The 19606-nt window shown below is 56.9% G+C and overlaps 1 protein-coding gene across 1 annotated transcript; it reads left to right on the forward strand.

Annotated features, from left to right (window-relative positions):
- The first annotated feature begins 223 nt into the window (after positions 1–223).
- On the forward strand, positions 224–8847 carry SNAI3 (snail family transcriptional repressor 3). The gene is made up of 3 exons (XM_079119640.1): positions 224–366; positions 3656–4276; positions 5519–8847. The coding sequence occupies exons 1-3, from the start codon at positions 291–293 to the stop codon at positions 5698–5700; spliced, it is 879 nt and encodes a 292-aa protein (XP_078975766.1). The 5' UTR covers positions 224–290; the 3' UTR covers positions 5701–8847.
- The last annotated feature ends 10759 nt before the right edge of the window (positions 8848–19606 follow it).

Raw genomic sequence — 19606 nt, forward strand, 5'->3', positions numbered from 1 at the left:
AAGTGGGTGGCCAGCCCCGAGGGTCCGTGCGTGACCGCGGCGCGCGCCAGCCAAGTCCCGTAGAGTGGACACCGGCGGCCGCGCGCCCGGCCCCGCCCGCGCACCTGTCCTGGGCGTGGCGGTGCGGCCCCGCCCCGCCGCGCCGGGCGCTGGTTGGCCGAGGCGGTGCGTTATGCTAATGAGCCTGACCCTTCCCGCACCTGCCGACAGCGCTGCCCACGGGCGCCGCGGACGCTGCAGTCTAGACCGCTCTCGCCTCCAGCGCCCCGGCCGCCGCCCCAGCGGGCACCATGCCGCGCTCCTTCCTGGTGAAAACCCACCCCAGCCACAGAGTCCCGAACTACGGACAGCTGGAGACGCAGAGAGGTAGGGGCTGCCTGGTTTCCTGCGCCCCTTTCCAGGATTCGCCCCTGCGGGACGGGAGGGAGCCGGGAGGTCTCTGAGAGCGGGCCACACCTGTCCCAGGTGAGAGGGGAAGGAACTAACTCTCCAGCACACATGGGGCCCAGGAGTCCTTCCCGGCCAAGGACCGGGGCTGCCCACAGGGAGGTGGCCCACGGGTGCGTTGGCCACTCCAGAGGTGCCTCTGGCTCTCCCCGCACCTGGAGAAGTTTTCGGGGGCCCCCAGGTCTCCCTGGAGCTCTCCCCTGTGGACGGGCATCCATCTCCACACTACAACCCCAGCTAAGGGGACCCTAGAGTCATTTTCCCTGTGAAGGAAGTTTGGGAAGGTCAGGAGGCCAGCCAGGTGCTGTGACCACCCACCCAGGGAAAGCCCCACAGACGCCCAAAGTCCCGAAACTTGCCCTGGGATGGTGGAGGAAGGACGGAGGGCCATCTGGCGCTTCCCAGGGAGGATCCCCACAGCATCCTGGCTGGGGTCCTGAGCTCAGGGGACTCCTGTGCTCCCTGGGGTGCAGAGGCCCTGCCCTCATTGTTCAGCGGGTCTTCTAACAGCCTCCTTGTCCCTCTGATGGTCTCCCTCCTCAGACCTCCCCTCACCCCAGAAACCTTTTTGCTCTCTGGGCACAGGCTGGGTTAAGGGACCACAGTGCTCCAGACAGACTCAGGTGTCCACTTGTTCCTGCCTACAGGGCGCAGGGCCTGGAGGTTTGTACACAGGGAGGACCTGCCCCTCAGAGGAGCCTGCTGTGCTGTCAGAGTGGCCCCCACCCGTGGGCAGCTTCTCTGGAAGAGGACCCCCTGCAAGTTGCATTCCAGAGCTCAGGACCCCCAGCCACACCCCTCACCTATGGGAGCCGGTTCCTGTGCCTGGGGCAGGGGAGTGTCCCCTGGATCAGTCACCCAGGCTGCCACCAGGGGGTGCCACCTAGCATAGTGCTCTTCCAATTTGCATTTTGAAATCAATTTAAGGAGTCACCAACACTTTTAAAAAATAAAATAGAAGTATGAGGGTGCAGGGCTCACAGTGAATCAAACTTTTGTCCAACTTACATATGTGGATGTAATTTAGAAATGATAGGAATCTCATTTCCATTGGTCCAGCCTTTCTTTTTTTCTTTTTTTGCGGTACCAGGAATGGAACCCAGGCCCCCAGCATGCTGGAAAGTGCCAACCACTTAACTACACTCCCCCCGCCCCGGTCATAGGGTCGTTTTTAGAGTTGTATGTTTTTCAATCAGTTCTTTTTGGTTATACATGACAGTAGGATTCATTTTGAATATCATAAAAGCATGGAACTTAATCTATCCTGTGTCCGTCCCCAGTGCTTCCCCTTTCCCTTCTCCCTCCCCTGTTTCCTTCCCTCTACTGATCTTTGGGTTGTTTCATTTTCATTTTCTTTTTCCACATTTTTATTGGTGTATTACAGTTGTACATATAGATGGGATTTGTTGTTATAGATTCGTGCATGCACACAACATAAATACAGTTTGACTCATATCACTCCCCAGCACTTCCCCGTCCCTCCCTGAGGTCATAGTTATAAAAGCTTAAAACCATTGTTTAGGGTCATTAGGGTCATTCCATGCACCTGCCTTATCATCTGAATGTGCTCCTCTGGGCTCCCTGCAGGGTCCAGTGGGGACAGTCTGAGGATATTCTCACTGCCCAACAAATTCCTTCCTCCTCCTCCTGGCTCCCCAAGGGTCAGATGTCCCCCTGTGACCATCTTCCTGCCAGGATGTCACCCCAGAAAAGAGGTGAGATGTGGAGGTTTGGGCTCCCCACTCTATTAGTACTTCTATGGAGCACTCAGGGAACCCCAGAACCCACAAGGGTACTCAGAACCCCCTTCTCCCAGGAACCTGACTGCAGAATGAACAACACAGCAGAAGAGGAAACCTGTAAGACTCTGGCTGGGACAGTCCCTGGCCCTCACCTGGAGCCCTCTGACCTGTGCTCTGAGGTGGCCACAGGGTCCACAGTCAGGACAGGGCAGTGTTGAGACTCAGACAGAGCCTTAGGGAAAGGGTCTTCTCCTGGAGAGAGGCCCTGACAAACTTCAGTGCAGGGACAGCGGGCAGTCCCGTGCAACTGGACTTCATCTCTTGCCTGTTTCTAACCTGTCACTGTCCTCCCCTTCTCTGGGAGGACGGAAGCCTCCGGTGCTCCTTTACAGTGGGGAAGCAGGGGAGGGCAAGCCCACACTCGTCTCCTCTGCCTCTTTCCTCTTCCTGATTCTCGCCATGCTGCTGAGTGTGAAATGGCTTCTGTGCGTCCTCCTGATGGCACATGATGTTGAGCATCTTTTCATGTGTTCATTTGCTACCTGTGTGTCTTCTTTGGACAAATTCCTATCTTCTGCCCATTTAAGTTGTGTTATTTGTCTTTTTATTGTTGAGTTGCAGACATTCTTTATATATTCTGGACACTGGTTTCTGATCAAATATCTGATTTGCAAATACTTTCTCACAGTCTGTGGGTTGTCTTTCTCTACCCAAAGGAGGGGCCAGAGATTCATCTCAACATATAGGAAAAAGAAATGGGTGGAGGGATGTTTGGTGATTAGGACCTCAGGGAATCCAGACTACCTCTGACCTGCAGAGGAACCTCTTTATTTGGGGCAACTGGCATTATCTGGATCAAACACGTGGCACACTGGTCCTCCATATAGGAGCCACAGCTCTAGCACCCGCCAAGCCAGGAGTAGGTCTGCCACTGCCTAACAAGGCAGGGGCTGAGGGCCCAGCCAGAGGGCCGCCAAGCGTGTTCATGCATGTTCCCAGAGCAGGGAGCACATGCTGCCCAGTGCTGCGGGGGCTGCGGAGCACAGCACATCATGATGCACTTAGGAGACGCCATGGGGTGATGGTGGGGTGACTGGCGGCCAATTATTGTGGGGGTGGGAGGGGTGATCTTTACACAGCACCCAGCTGCCAACTGTCTGACCCCTGGCTGCTGCGTGGGAGCCTGGGGTGCTGGCCAGGCTGTTGCCCACCACCCCCGGGTGTAACGGGAGCTCCCCAGAGTGTCTGCAGCCCGGGGCTCAGAGCACACAGGACCTCTCCCTAGACCCAGGCTCCTGTGAGTCTGGGCTCTGACTGCAGTCGCCACCACCTGTGTGGCACCTGCGTCTTGGTCCTGGGCAGCACTCTCCTCCTGACGGCTGCTGGTGGCACGTATGTGAGTTTGAAAGCAGATGGCGTTGGGGACTCAGGCTTCACCAGACCTTCTCTCCCCTTTGCCCTTCCAGAAGGCGACGGCACCTGTTCTGCCTGTAGGGGGCTGGTGGCACCACTCCAGCCCCCAGACAAGGAGGCTGCCTCCACACCCAGTGCACCTCCCAGCCCCCAGGATGGCCGCCCTGCCATCGCTTGCATCTCCCTGCCTCTCCTGCCACATCACGAGGAATCACGGGGGACCTCGGAGTCACATCCACCGGAAGTCAGCTGGGCAGGACCTCGGGCTGGTCAAGCTCCCAGTGTCCCCCTCAAAGACAGCCTGAACCACTTGAACCTTCCCCCGCTGCTAGTGCTGCCCACACGGTGGCCCCCAATCCTGCACCCGGATGGGCACAGGGCTCCAGACAAACTGATTAGGGCCGAGGGGACTCCTCGAACCACAGGGGGCTTCGAGTGCAGCCACTGTCACAAGCCCTACCACACACTGGCCGGCCTGGCCAGGCACCAGCAGCTGCACTGCCACCTGCAGGCCGGGCGTGCCTTCACCTGCAAGTACTGCAGCAAGGAGTATGCCAGCCTGGGTGCCCTCAAGATGCACATCCGCACCCACACGCTGCCCTGCATCTGCAAGCTCTGTGGCAAGGCCTTCTCCAGGCCCTGGCTGCTCCAGGGCCACATCCGGACCCACACGGGTAGGCAGTCAGGGCGATGGCCCCAAGAAGGGTCTGGTTGGGCTTGGGCCTGGGACATAGGAGTGGCGTGGTTCACTCACAGGAAGGCTGTGTGCGTGTGCAGCCTCTGCCTGCCTGGCACAGCCCCTCCTGCAGCTGCCCAGATCCAGTCAGTACCTTCCCGCAGTCCTGCTGGACAGACGCTGCATTCATGACGTCACGGGGCAGCACTGCCCTGAAAGCTCTAGGGGATGCTGCTTCCTGCCTCTCTCAGCTCCTGGCCTCGGGCGTCACCCTGCTTCCGCCTGGGTCTTCAGCCAAGCCCCCCGTGTGTGTCTGTCCAAGTCTCCCTCTGTACAGATACCAGTATGGGTCCTGTGGGGTCAGAGCACACCCTAGGGGCCTCCTTCTAACTCAATCGTATCTGCAGAGGCCCTATTTCCCACTGAGGCTGCAGGAGTCAAGACACATCCCTTGGGGGCACACAATTCAACATGAGACTGGACAGAGGGCAGGGCCTCCATGGGCGCTTACCCATGTTTCCGGGCCTCCAGGACCCGAAGCAGTGGGAGGGGAGAGAAAGCCCAGGGGACATCAGGACCAGGTCAGCAGAGTCTCACGGGCCAGGACGGGCAGAGATGCTCTGGGGAGCCCACCTGCGTGGCCTCTGGCCAGCAGAAGCGTGGGTGCTCAGGGCCCCCAGGGCCTGCCAGCTGGCAGCTACACACTCCACAAGGCTCTAGCACTGGCAGAGGCTGGTCAGAGACCCTCCCTGGGATTTGCTAGGTCATCCTGGGAACCAGGTTTCAACAGAAAGACCTTGTCCCCGTCCCTGGTCACCATGACTGGAGGCGCTGCCTCCTGAGGACCATGCTCCTCCCTCCTGCTCTGCCCTCACCCTGGCCTTGGCTGGAAGACAGTGGTTCCCACCTTCTGCTGGCCAGAGGCCTGGAAGAGATGCCCAAGCCTCCAGTGATGGCCAGGTCTGAGCAGCCGGGGCCCTTGCCAGGGAAGGCTCTGGGGGAGCCAGTGAGGGCCAGCCCTACGCGGCCTCTGTCCCTGGGAAGGGCCTCAGATGCTGCGGCCTGGCCCGTGGGTGACATTCCAGCGCCAAGCAGCTTCCTTCTGGGGCCCTCAGCTGAAGGGGCTGCTTGGAGGGAGGAGCAGGCTGCTCACAGAGAGCACAGACACCGTGCCACTGATCACCCTCTGTGGCATGGGGCTGGCCTGTGGTCACTCATCTGGCCTCTCTTCCTCCCACAGGTGAGAAGCCCTACTCCTGCCCTCACTGTAGCAGGGCCTTTGCTGACCGCTCCAACCTCCGGGCCCATCTGCAAACACACTCTGGCACCAAGAAATACCAGTGCAAGAGTTGTGCCAAGACCTTCTCCCGCATGTCCCTCCTGGCACGGCATGAGGACGCCGGCTGCCGCCCTGGCCCCTGAGAGGTGTGGTGGGGCTCAGCGCCCTCATCTGAGAGCAGGAGGCCAGCAACCCTCTGGGCAGCCCCCTGACAGCTGGGGTAGGCCCTGGAGGGCAGGGGCCCAGCCAGGACCAGGAAGCCTGGGAGGGTCACTAGTTGGCCTCCCACCCCGGGACCCCTCACTCAGGGGAGGCGCTCGTCAACATGGGAAGCACACTTCCGGTTTCGACTTGGCCTGGTTTCTACTCCTGCTCTCAGAGTGAGACCCTTGCGCTGGTGCTGGACGGTCCCTGCTGCCATACGAGATCTGCCCAGCCCCTCTGCAGCTCCAGGGGAGCGGTGCTGACGTGCGGTGGGCACAGCTGCCTCTCACCTACCATGACTTGGAGTCTAGGGAAACCTGCACATGTGTGCATGCACACCCTCCCTGCCTCGCAGACCCCCTAGGATGCAGGTGCAAGACCAGGAGACACGGGTATCTGGGGCCCACCTGATCCCTGCCACCGGAACTTGACCCGCTCAGAGTGAGAGCTGGCCTGAGGTTGTGCTGTCTTCTTGGGAGAGCAGGCAGGTAATAAAGAGCCCCTACTCCTGCCTCCTGTGCTCTCTGAAGTCTTGGGTCTCCCCAACCCCTCACTTTGCAGAGGAAGTGAACTCTGGACACCTCCAGGCAGCAGGATTCTGGATGGTTTGAGCCCTTGCACGGAGAATGTTATGGGGTCCCACCAGCTGACAGCACAGTGCCTTCTCAGGAAAAGGAGACCCACCATGGGAGCCTCTTGGAGTAGCATGGACGGTGAGGGAGGGGCTGCAGGAAGTGCATCTGAATGGGAGCAGGGCCCGGATGGTGGGTTCTGGCTGGATGGCATCCCTGAAACAGGAGAGTCCAGGCTCTGGCTCCTCTCAGAGGTCTGCCTGGGTCCAGCTGGACCCCGGGGGTGACATGCAGAATGGAGCAAGGAGGCCTGAGGTGTCCAGCAGAGGCAGAGTCCCCAACGCCTTCTCCACGGAGGGCAGTGGGCTGGGGCTCCCTGGAGGGAACCCATTGCTCTTGGTCAGGGTGGCCTGCCACCAACAGTTCCACCTCTGGCTCTGGGATGGGGGTGAGGGGCCTTTGTCCTGCCCTGGAACAAGCCACCTGGCCAGCAGCAGAGGCTCCCCTCACCTGAGCCTGGAGGAGCCTACGTCCACATGAGAGAACATCCAGGAAGGTTTGCTGGGACCACACGCACAGTGCCTCGTCCTCCAGCCCCTCAGCGAGCATCCAGCCTGGGCACTCCCACCTTCAGGTTCAGCTTGGCTCTGCTGGCCAGAGCCTGAAGGGTTTGGGGTGACTGGTTTAGTGACGGCCTTTGAGGAGCTTCGGACACATCCCATGAAAACGTGACTTGATGCTGGGCTCAAGGGTGATCTTGAGAGAGTAGACCAGCCATGAGCACCAGAGCCACAGCCTGCACCAGGCCCACAGCAGCGGGGAACAGGTCTCCTTGACGGCCACGCTCATCCCCAGCCCTGGGCCGGGGCTCCCCTAGCCTCCCATGCAGAGGTGCTGAATGGGGTGGGGGGTGCCCCACTTGGCCGGGACTGCCAAATGGAAAGACGTGTTCCCTCACCGCTCTGCAGGGTAGAAGTCCTGGGTCAAGGTGACCTTTGGCTGTGAGAGAACTGGTTCCAGGTCTCTCATAACTTCAGGATGTGGCTGGTGGCCTACTGTCCCTATGTGGTAGGAGCAGCCCTGATCCCTGCCTCGGCCTTCACATGGCCTCTGTCCTTGTAAGATCCCCAGTCCCTGGACTTGGGTCCCACCTTGTCTCAGTCAGTGACGTCTGCACAGACCTGTAGAGGCTGATTCTGAGGTGCTAGAGGTGGGACCTCAGTGTGTGGATTTTGGGGGTCACCAGCCCAAACAGTGTTAAGCACACAGGGGTCCCCAAGGACCACCAGGGTCCTGCTTAGAGCTGAGGAACAGGGAGAGTCTGACACTTCTTCCCCCTGAGCCTAGGGAAGGTCTGAGGAGGTGGTCAGTCTTGACTGGTGGGATATACTGGGAACAACTTCAAAGGTTGGGAGAGTCACCTTCATCCCCGTCAGGGCAAAGGGAAGGAAGGACTGGCACCTGGGCCCTGGAAAGGGAGCCAGCACAGGACTCTGCCTCTGGCCCTCCTCTGCTAAGTCTGGCTGCGGGCAGAGCCCCCCAAGCCTGCCCTGAGGCAGGAGCTCCCACCAACGGGGCCTGGGCTGTTTGCAGGAAGGCGCTTTTAAAATAGCGTTCAGATGCCTAAAGGAAGCTATAGTGTAGATTGTGTTCTATTTTTGGACCCCCACGTCTAAATGAGGCAGTTGCACCTGTTGGATATGAAGGAAGGGAATTTCACAGGCCTAAAATAAAGTAGAATGTTTTCCCTTCAGTACCCACCCATGGAAAATGCTCTCCCGGTTATATCTGGGCTGGCGCAGGGCAGGGGTAGCGCAGGGCGGGTTGGCAGAGGGGTAGAAAAGCATGGGCGCCTGCCAGGGAGCTGATGTGGAATGAATGGAAGAGACTTTCCACATAGCGACCTAGGCCGCTGCAGCGGCCAGACCTGAGACACCTGTGCCCATGCAGTCACCCAGCACGCAGCAGCTGCATGCCTGCCCAGGCCTCCTCATTTGCCTGGCAGAGCTAGCACACTCTCCTGGGATGCTTATTTAAAGCTTGGATCTCTGGAGCCCTCTCCCCACACCTCCTAAGTGAGGATCGGCGGGGCATCTCTCCTCCCACATGCGGGACAGGGTGCAGCTGTGTGGTAGCTCTCCCCTGGTGGCAGTTGGGGTCCCTGCCAGCTCCTTTCCCAGCCAGTTGCACGGCCCACGATCCCCTCCTTCCCAGGCCACTTCCAAGCACCTCCATGAACCACTATCCAAGGCGGGAAGTCTGGGGGAGCCTGTCTGGGTTGACACAGAGGCAAAAACTCGGTGGAAATTTGGCTAAGGAGCTCTGTGTGGTGGGGTCTGTCTTCGTCCTGCCGGAGGGTCCCCAGTCCTCTCTGCCAGGGGGGTGCCCGGCAGGCAGGAACAGGAAGAGAGAATGCTCCGGCCACCACCCGCCTGCTGCTCCTAGTCAGGGCAGGCCGAGAGCAAGGCTGCCCCCTGGAACAGGTGCGTGGGGACAGCGGCCTCTGAATGCCCATCTCTGTTGAAAGAAGCCTCTCCCCAGTGCCAGAGAGGCACTAAGATCATTCCTTCGTTTCCAGAAGCCCAGGGGATTCTATAAATATCATTTTGGCCCAGAAATATTCCACGGGTTGCTCTCCATGCTTGAAAATAGCCCCCTAGTTACTATCTATATTGGGAGAGTCCAGCCCTGGCCCCTGCCCCGGGCTAAGGATAGCTCTCTGGCAGAGCTGCGGGGAACACAAGTTTCCAGGCCGCGCTGACTTTGGAGGGCACGACAGTCTGGAGAGCAGCTCGCTGCCAGGCTGGGGCAGCTGAGAGGCCACACTGACCCACACCCAGTCCCTCTCCCAGCCTGAACCTGAGCCCTTCTGTGGTGACTGAGTTTTCTTCCTTTTTTTTGGTACTGGGGATTGAACCCAGGGGTGCTTAACCACTGACCCACATCTCCAGTCCTTTTTACTTTTTTATTTTTTTAATTTTTATTTATTTATTTTTTAGTTGCAAGTGGACATCTTTATTTTTATTTATTTTTATGTGGTGCTGAGGATTGAACCCAGTGCTTCACACATGCTAGGTGAGTGGTGTACTACTGAGCCATAACCCCAGCCCTGGATCTTTTATTTTTTTTATTTATAGGTGGTGCTGAGCTGAATATTGAACCCAGGGCCTCACACATGCCAGGCAAGTACTCTACCACTGGGCCACACTTCAGCCCCCCTTTTTATTTTTTGAGACAGCATCTCACTAAGTTGCTGAGCCTGGCTGTGAACTCATGATCCTCCTGCCTCAGCCTCCTGAGCCGCTGGGATTACAGGTGTGGCCACCATGCCTCACTGTGACTGAGTTCTTCATGTACCCAAGTTTCTTTGTGGATAGAGGAAAAATCCTGTGTTGGAATTCAAGAGAAGACAGGGAAAGTCCCTTCGAACACCTCCATCAAAGCCTGGGCCTCCCTGCAGTTCCTTGACCACCAAATCCTGGCTGCAAGAAGCTCCTCCTCCCAGGGAGTGCCTGGGGGCGGGACTTAGGACCTGGCACCGCATGGCGGGACAAGAGTTTCCTCTGCAAGGCTGACGGTGACTCCTGTAAGGAAGAAGCCATCGCTTCAGTCTCACTTTCACAGCTCAAGATACCAGCCCTGCCCATCACTGAGAAGGAGGAGGCAGATGAGCCGTGGGAGGTGGGCCTGCCCCTTTAAGGAGAGCAACAGGCAGCAGTGAGGTTTCGCTCTGAGTAAAAATGCCAATTCTGGGGATTTCTGACTTCCACTAACAGCTTGAAGAGCTTCCTGTGTTGGTGTCTGTGCAGAGGGAAGAGCGATGGCCTCTGTTGTCAGATGGAGTGAGCGGAAGCCTGGAAGTCTGGAAGCCCGTCGGTCCCCTAGCCCATAGGTTCCACACCAAGGATGCGGGCCTTCTGGAACCTAGGAATAAGCAGGCGGCATAGAGAGCCAGTGGGGCTTAGTGGGTGGGCACCGCATCTGCCTGTAGGTGCCCTGCCCGCCAGGCAGCAGGGTCCGCCGGGCATTGTGGAGCTGCCCACAGGCACACATCATGGGTGTCTCCAGAGGCCACTGCAAAACAGCGCTGCACAAAGAAGCACGGGGCAGACCTACTGTGGATGTCAGGGTGGACCTAGCTATGAATGTCTAGGGTGGACCTACTATGGACACCTAGGGCGGACCTACTGTGGACACCTAGGGCGGACCTACTGTGGACACCTAGGGTGGACCTAGCTATGAATGTCTAGGGTGGACCTACTATGGACACCTAGGGCGGACCTACTGTGGACACCTAGGGCGGACCTACTGTGGACATCTAGGGTGGACCTCCTGTGGATGTCAGGGCAGACCTACTGTGGACATCTAGGGTGGACCTCCTGTGGATATCAGGGTAGACCTACTGTGGACACCTAGGGTAGACCTAGCTATGGACATCTAGGGTGGACCTACTGTGGATGTCAGGGCAGACCTATTGTGGACATCTAGGGCGGACCTACTGTGGATGTCAGGGCAGACCTACTGTGGACATCTAGGGTGGACCTCCTGTGGATATCAGGGCAGACCTACTGTGGACACCTAGGGTAGACCTAGCTATGGACATCTAGGGTGGACCTACTGTGGATGTCGAGGGCAGACCAACTGTGGACATCTAGGTCGGACGCTGAGACTACAAAATGCAAAACGAGGCTACACTTCTCACCAAAGCCTGTTTCAGAAAACAAACCCAAGCTGCCTCCGATCTGCGAGAGGCACACAGTAGCTGTCAAGGAGAGAAGGAAGGGAAGACAGGGATCCGGGCGCTTCGGTCACACTGGGCCTTTTAGAAACTCCAGGGAGGGCCAGTGTCGAAGCTGCCTTTCCCTCAGTCTTGGAGAGGAATCTGCTGCACTTCGGTGACAACTTTACGGCCCTGCCACAGGATGACAGGGAAGGGACTCGGGCTGGAGACAGGCTGTCGCCTCCAGCACCGGGGGAGAGTGGTCGAGCCCCCTCCTGCTCGCAGCCCAGGCCCTCCATTCTCTGGGAGCCGGGACAGCAGGAGCCATCATCATGACTGACGGATGAGGTTCTGGAACCCCTGGGGGTCCAGCCGGGGTCTGTGTTCCTGGCATCCAAACAAAGAATGGAGCAAGACACACGGAAGGACAGGTAGAGCAAAGACTGACTGAAAGAAGGTGAAAGAGGAGCAGAAAAGGCAGCTGGAGGCCCCCAGGAGCTGTCTGGCCCCTCCACCTGGCCAAGGATCTTGCCCCATTTCTTCCCATTGGTCACTTCATATTTGCTCAATTAGAACACGGGACTTGGGCTGGGAGTTGCGGTAGTGAGGAGTCCTCCTCGTTGGGAGCTGCCCTCGGGACGGGACAGGATGACGCACCTCCGTCTTACGATGACCCCCACCTTTGCCGTCTTGATGTCCCTGAACTACTGAATCGGTGGGGTGGTCAGATAGCACCACACTAGCAGAGCTCGGGCAGCGGGACCCAGAGCCTTCTCCGGGCAGAGGATGCTGCAGACGGCCACCTAGAGGCTCTGTAGAGACATCCCAGACTTCCCGACCTTGGGGCAGCAACGCCTCAGAATCCAGCGGGAGTCGCAGAGAATCCCAAACTCAGTGGCCAGAGGCACAGCAGTCAGAAGGGGTGGGCCCCCCACTGAACAGTCGCCTTCCAGACACCTGATTACCTAAGTGTCGGGACCGGCAGGATGGGCCTCCTCCACGCCTGGCTAGCAGAGTCGCTGAGCAGCACCCCGCCCAGCACCTGGCCCGGCACCCTCGAGGGGCGACCCTCCACCAATGACAGCCCAGTTTCTCTTCTTCTGGAATAAATCTTACTCTTTCTCACTCACTCTCCATTGTCCGTGGACTTCATTCTTCAAGTTTGCAAGGCAAGAACTGCAGAAAAATTGCTGGCAGTCTGCTGCCAAATGGACTCCAGCAGGCGTTGCCTGCCGCCCAGCTGCAAGGGCTGTAGCAGAAACGGCTGTGCCCGGCAGCCCTGCGGCAGACTCTGGCCTCACCACCTAAAAGTGCAGTGCAGACTTTGAGTCCCTCTTTAAAAGCCCCTGTTCCTGCTGACGGGCAGAATCACAGCCTTTGGGACAGGAGTCCCCTGTGTTTCTCCTTTGCTAGCAAAGCAATAAAACTTTTTTCCTTTTTCTCAAAACTGTGTCCTTGTTATTGGACTGGCATCAGGGACAAGGAACAAACTTTTGGTAACAAGACCAATTTCTCTTCCGTGCTCTGGCAAGAAACTGCAGAAGACACCAGGAAACGAAAGACCTCCTGTGTTCAGGGGTCGGGAGAATCCCTTTTATTAAGACGGCCTCACTCCCTGAAGCAGCCTACACTTTTAGTGCGATTCCCCTCAAAATAACTTTCTTCCAGAACTAGAAAAAACAGCCCTCAAACTCACATGGATGCACTAAAATCCCCGAATAGTAATGCAATCCTGAGCAGAAGAGCCAGTGGCTCCTGAACACCTCAGCTCAGAACTCCAGACCCTGGAGCAAAGACACCCCCAGCCCAGAGCTGCCGGCGAGCCAGCCTCCTGCGCTCATCCTGGCCGTGGGGACCCAGCCCCAGAGCCGCTGTCCAGGAGACCGGGTAGAGGAAAGGGCTTCTGCAGAAGAGCGCTGCAGCAGAGGGCGGAGCCTGGAGCCCCCGCTGTGGAGAAGTGGTGTGGAGTGGGGGTGTCTGGAGGAAGCCAGGAAGCGGCGATTTGCTTGCCCATCTCCTGAGTGAACACTGTTCCTTCTGAAAGGCAACCAGCCTCCCTCACCTGAGAGCTCTTTGGATTGACAGCAACCAACACTCACCAGATCAAGTGGCAGGCACTCTTCAGATGCCTTGTCACCCCTTGGAGAGGGACTGTCCTCACCCCTCCCTATAGGGGCAGAAACTGCAGCACAGAGAGGTTAGGAACACTGTGCCCAAAGTCACACAGTGAGCACGCCGCCGGCTGGGATTTGAACCCAGGCGATTTGGCTTCAGAGTCTGTCATTTCCCTCCCTGAGTTATATTGTGCTCAGTAAGACATTCCGAGACTTCCTTTCACTCTGAAGTCAGAATTAGGGAATTTGACTAGGAAAGCAGATACTGCTCTTTAAATTGGGGCCAGCCAATTTAAAGTGGGGTGAGACGGCCAGGAGGACTCATGGGAAGGGAGTTGACAGATCCAGCTAAAACATTCTGGAGCTCTGAAATTCTCACGTGGCCCTCTTCTTCCTCCCTGGTTAAAGGGGAGAAGAAGGTGCGATAGACAGAAAGCGGAGTGGGAAGCTGGGCAAGGTGACCCATGCCTGTAATCCCAGCGACTCGGGAGGCAGGAGGATCACAACTTCAAGGCCAGCCTGGGCAACTTAGCGAGGCCCTGTCTCAAAATGAAATATAAGGAAGGCTGGGGATGTGGCTCAGTGATTAAGTGCCCTTAGGTCCAATCCCTGGTACCAAAAAGAAAAGGGAAAAGAAAGAAGGCGCAGTGGGAGGGAGTGAAAGGAATCCCGAGGAAATCCAGAGCAACTGTGAACCTTCCGGATCTCGTGTAAAGACAGCTTGAGAAATCAGAAAAAGGCCAAGGAGGGAATGAGAACAGAGGGAGGCCCAAGGGCAGAGGCAGAAAGCTGATAAATCCCAAAGCAGATTTGGAAAGGATACCCAAGGCAGGTTCTGGCATCCACCTCTGGACAGTGGACTTTGACACTGGAGAAACTAGTCTAGATCAGTGCCTGGCACACAGTGGGCACTCAATAAATGCTCAGTGCACTCCCCACACACCCTCTGCCTCATGGTCCTGGTCTTTCTGCTTTTGATTAGTAGGATCTACACAGGCGCAGTGCCACACACCTGTAATCCCACCTACCCAGGAGGTTGAGGAAGGAGGATTGCAAGTTTGAGGCCAGCTTCAGCAACTTAGCAAGACTCTGTCTCAATATGAAAAAGGAAGAAGAAGCTTGAGCCCTTTCTATCAGCACTATCATCAGCCTCTCAAAGACCGGCTAGCAGCAGGACACTTGCCCAGCCCAGGTCTGGATTGGTTAGGAGCAGGCAATGCAAGCTGACTCATCAGAACAGAGCAGGGTGGGCTTGGGTCACAGGGAGCAGTGGAGCGCCTCAGGAGGGGCCTCCTGTTACCTGGCCCAGGCTCTGGATCCTCAGCGTCTGGGGAATCAAGGTGTCATGGTGTCTGTTAGCGTGAGAGGAAATGTGTTTCCTTGCTCTTCTGAGGTTAGAAGTCTGAAGTCAGGCCTTCCTCCAGGACCTCCCTCCTTGTGTAAATGCCACCTTCTCCCTGTGTCCTTTGGACTCCTGCTGCGTGTGTCTGTGTCCTGTGTTCTCCTTCCTACTGTTCAGGTGGCACTGAATCTCAGGTAGCTGATGTGCTGCCCTAATGGCCTCCGTTTGCCTTGGTGGCCTCTGTAGGGCCCTGTCTCCAAGTGCAGCCACATTCTGGGCCAAAGGGGTCATAATTGCTGGGAAGGTGAGGCGGGACACACCTCGGCCCTCACAGCTTCCCTTTCAAGTCACCTCCCAGCATCCAGGAAGCACAGCACACTGGCGCGGCTCTCCCCATGCCGGGCACATGGCCCGCACACTGTAGGCTGCGCTTCATTGTGCCCCGCTGCACCGGAGGACGACTCAGGTGGCCTGGTGACGGGAGACGACTCCCCATGGACAGCCTCCACCCAGAGACAGGAACTCCCATGCCCTTTCTTGCGAGAGGTGCTGGCTCTTCCAAGGACGGCAAAACCCTTTAAGTGGTCCCTCGATCTCTCCCACACCTTTCTATCCTACAGGTGGACAGACTTAAGGCCTCTTTGTGCATAAAAGTTTAAAATTAGCAGCTTAAAACTAGCAGCTTAAAAGATTGCTTTCTGGTCAGGATCCCCATTCCCAGCTCTCTTCCGGAAGCAGGACAGGTTCTTCTTGCACACAGGCCTGAGCTCTGGCTGGGTGCCTCAGCTTCCCAGGGCCTTCTTCTTCCTGCCTGTCTTCCTGAAGTTTGCCCTGTGTGGCCCATTCTCTCCCAAGGTCAGCAGCGGGTGGATTTATCCTCTGCCCCGCGTGATGCTGCTGGACCCTTGCTCCCCAGGGAACCTTCGTTCACTATCCAGGTTGCTCCCTGTGGCCTGCTTCTCTTCCCTCTGTGCTTTCATGTATTGAGGAAGGCAGGTATTCATTTCTAAAGTGGCTCCAGCAGTCAAAAAACCAAAGAGCTATTCGTTTTCCTTCTCCTGCTCTTTCAAAACAGCCAGCCTGCGTGCCTACTCTCAGCCAGACCTCAAAGCCTGCCATCTCCTCCTTGGCAGGGGCCCAAGGTCAGGGCTCTCGGGCTTCCTGCCCAGGAGTGAGCTTTCCTGGCCCACCCACAGCAGCCGCCAGTGGGCACTACTGCAAGGACCCCTCCTCACCCCACACTCCATCTTGGGCCCCCAAGACATTGTAACTCTTAAGCAAAAATTAAAAAAATAAACACAGGAATTCAGAACCTAGAAATAAAGTCCTCCTCTTTGCCACTCCCTTCTGCCCATGGAGAGAAGGGAAGCAGAGGACACCTGCTGACCCTTGCTGCCCAGAGCTGGCCAGCTCTCCCCACAGCACGGACGAGGCAGGAAGCTGAGTGCAGAGGCAGGGGACTGATCGAGGCTCTGCTGTCAGCCACGGATCCCAACTTCAGCACAGACACTGAGCGAAACCAGAGGTGGAAGGACCCACTCTGGGAGAGCCGAAAGAAATCCCAGTCATTTCAGAGGGGAGGAGAGTGGCCACAAGGAGGTCACAGGTCAAGGTCTTGACAGAAGCAATTTCATAAGAGGGCCCGTGCCCCACCCAGCCCTGCTTCTGCCATCTTGAAATTCGTCATGCTTTTAGAATTTCTTTTCTTTTCTTGAGATGGGCTGGCTATGCTGCCGAAGCTGGGCTCACACTGGAGGCCTGTCTCCTAGGAGCTGGGCCCAGGGCGCGCCTCCACACATGGCTCTGCACATGTTTGGAACAGGGGCCACATTTTCATTTGGCATCAGGCCCTGACCTCAAAGGTGGATAACAGGGACGTGGACGTCAGAACACCCAGGAGGAAGCCTCCCATCAGTGTCCCACGATCGCTCCATCCCACTCCACTGTGGATGTATCTGGTTGGCGGGGTGCACTTTGGTTCCAAACTTGAGGAATAGCTAGTTTTAGGTAGTGACTCAGCCAGGACGAGCTATCTGACAGAGAGATGAGGCACTTAGCAATCCCAGGCAGCGGGGAGAACTCCTCCCGGTCAGTAAGTGTAAGTCAGCTGTAAGCAGGTCCCACCCCTCTCTCAGCCCTACCTCAGGGCAGAGCCTCCTGTCATTCCAAGGCAGCTCTATCGAGGTGACACGGACATAGGCTCAGCTGCTCACACTTCAGGGACCCTGTGAGGAGCTTTGGCACCTGCTGTGTCTGCAGAACCATCACCTCAGACCATAAATGGACGTGCCCACACCCCGAAGTTTCCTCCTGCCCTTTACCCCTGCTCCTACCCTGCAACAGGTCCTGAACTAATGATTTGCTGTCCATCATAGAGATTAGTTCACCTTCCCAGGATTTTTGAATGAATTGCTACGATCAGCCTAATGCTCAGGAACTTGATTTGTCTCATGCATTCTGTTCCTATTTGAAGTTTGAGACTCCTCCGATTCCCTCTCATTGTTCTGGTTCACAGACTATGACGGCCCTAGGTCTCATCAGACAATAGACCAGTGTAGACTGTAACCACTGTAGACTGCAGACCAAGGTGGACTAGAGAACATTCTAGACTATAGACCAATGTATACTGTAGACCAAGGTGGACTACAGAGCATTCCAGACTACAGACAAGGTAGGCTGTAGACAAGGTGGACTAGAGAACATTCCAGACTATACGACAAGGTAGTCTTTTCCACTCTGGACTACAGGCCACTCTCGATGGCAGAACCCTGGTGAAGAACACTGTAGGTGGTGGCAGCTGTTCAGGAGTCTCCTGCCTGGAGACGCCCCTTGGCTCCAGCTCACCCTACTCACCAGCCTCTCTGCCCTTAAGATACAGTTGGGATCACATCCGTCTCTCACTGAAACCATAGCACATCAATGAGAAGTGCTTCTGACCCCAGTATTTACAGGTCCTCAGTCACACGCCACCAGTGCCCGGTCCCTGGTCATTTTCTTGTTGTGGTGGCATTCACGCTCATGAGCCATCTCCTGATGCCAGCCCTCCTGCCTTGCATGGCACCATGTGTGCTAGAGGAGTTTAGAGGTGACCACTGAACTCTCTAGAGGGAACCCCTCTTTAGAGGGTCCACTCATTGGAGGTTTGATTCCCAGGGTGGTGGTGTGGTGGTGCCTTTGTGATATGGGGCATCAGGTGGGAGTGTGGCTCAGTGGCAGGGTGCTTGCCTAGCTTGCATGAGGTCTTGGGTTCATCCCCTGTACCATCAAAAAAAGCTTCCCTAGTGGGGTGTCCACAGGACCCTGGGTGCCTTGCCCTCAGAAGAGGCTGGGGTGGTTCTCACCAGAGCGGTTACAGAAGTCCGAGCTGGCCTGGGAACTGCCCTCTGTCTTGCCTGTGACTTCTGCCTGACCTGCACTCCTGCCATTTTGAGGCTGCAACAAGCGCTGACCCTCTGCCGCTGACCCTCTGCCACCGACAGCTAAATAAGTCTCTTCTGTATAAAGCATTCTGATAGAGCAACAGAAAACAGACTCACCCGAGGGGGTCTCCATAAGGGTTTGAGAACAAACTGGGAGGAGTGCAGACCCTCCAGCAAGCCTCAGAAGAATCTGCGTTGAGGCTATTCGGAGATTACACGGACATTCCCTTGGAAAGGAGAGGACAGGAGCCATCTCTGCAGGAAGAGGCAGCCCTGCCTCCGTGGTCACACACACAGATCAGACTGAGCTCCATCTCACTACCTTGGGGACACATGCTGGTTACGACTTTTATCTTCATCACCTGCTACTAACCCCTGCCCTCTCCTTCCTGCCTTTCCAGACGCTGGCGGGCACTTCACTGCTGAAGACGCTGGGCCCACGCGGGGCTTGCTCCTTTTCCTTTTCCCCAGAAATCCAGGATGTTGACTTTATGCAATGAAGAGAGCGGAGAATCCTAGAAACAGCAGAGCGTGAGCAACAGGTCTTGGGAGGCTTGGTGACACTGCTGCAGGAGGCTGGATAGGAAGCCCAGGGGCGCGGACCCAGGGATGGGGCGCAGAAGCAGGCCTAGGGACACTGCCAAGAGCTGGCTGGCAACGGGGCGCGTTTTGTTTTATTCATCCTTGTTGTTATTTTGTCATCATGGGGATTGAGCCCAGGGCCTCATGCATGGCAGGGGGCTGTGCACGGCTCTCGGGCTCTCTGTGGTGCCTCAAAGCACTCCACAACCAGGACTCTGTTCTGTGCCGCAAATGCCTCTTAATCAACAGGAAACACTGGCTCTAGGGAGGACAGATCTAAAAGGGGACTGTCTTCTGCACGGTCACTGGGTGGAGCTTCAGCCAGGACAAGCAGTCATGGAATCTTGGCAGATGCTAGGACCCAGTGGGGGACCAGTCTGCCCCAGCACTCCGTGCCCTGTGTCCATGGTCTCCAGGTGGGAAAGAGTTGGCCACTGTGGTGGTCTCTGGGATGGCTCAGAACAGGGAACAAGGCAAAGCAAACTGAGCAGCTGGGACGGAGACTCCTGCTCCAGAGCAGGGGTCATCCAACCACAGGGCCTGTGGGCCAAACCCAGTCACCACCTGTCTCAGTACAGCCAAGAACCAAGAATGTTGTGCCAAAGGAACTGAAAGACAGAACATGGTGGTCCACAGTGGCCAAGATGTGGACCCGCCCCCTGACCTGCATTGCAGGGGGTGACATGCAGTGTGGGCATCTCCTGCCATGGGGTGCTGGACCCGAGAACACCACGCCAGGTCCCCAGGAGTCCCTTACTTGAAATCTGCAGAGGGCAGATCTGGAGAGATGAGAAGAGTGGCTGGTGGTGCCGGGAGCTGGGGGAGCGGCCCCGGAGATGGAGGGCTGCTGACGTGCCAGACACGGCTGGATGTGCGTTCGAAATGGGCAACAGGGCAGATTGCATGGTATATTACATCACAATGAAAAATCACAAGAATCAAAAGAAGAATATTTTGCAAGACCTGAAAATGACATGGAGTCCACGTTTCAGCTGCTCTAAAATCTCGTGGCGCGTGGCTGCTTGCAATACACCTTGGCAACCACCCGTGTGACCCACGGAGCTGAGGTATTTGCTCTCTGGCCCTTCAGGAGAGG

This window comes from Sciurus vulgaris, assembly GCF_902686455.1.
Source record: "Sciurus vulgaris genome assembly, chromosome: 17".
NCBI lineage: Eukaryota > Metazoa > Chordata > Mammalia > Rodentia > Sciuridae > Sciurus > Sciurus vulgaris.

Bases quoted from the DNA above. Each gene is read 5' to 3' on its own strand.
- SNAI3 (XM_079119640.1), top strand. From the start codon at position 291: ATGCCGCGCTCCTTCCTGGTGAAAACCCACCCCAGCCACAGAGTCCCG. The intron at 367-3,655 runs GTAGGGGCTGCC...TTGCCCTTCCAG, and splicing joins ACAGCTGGAGACGCAGAGAG to AAGGCGACGGCACCTGTTCT. The intron at 4,277-5,518 runs GTAGGCAGTCAG...TTCCTCCCACAG, and splicing joins CCACATCCGGACCCACACGG to GTGAGAAGCCCTACTCCTGC.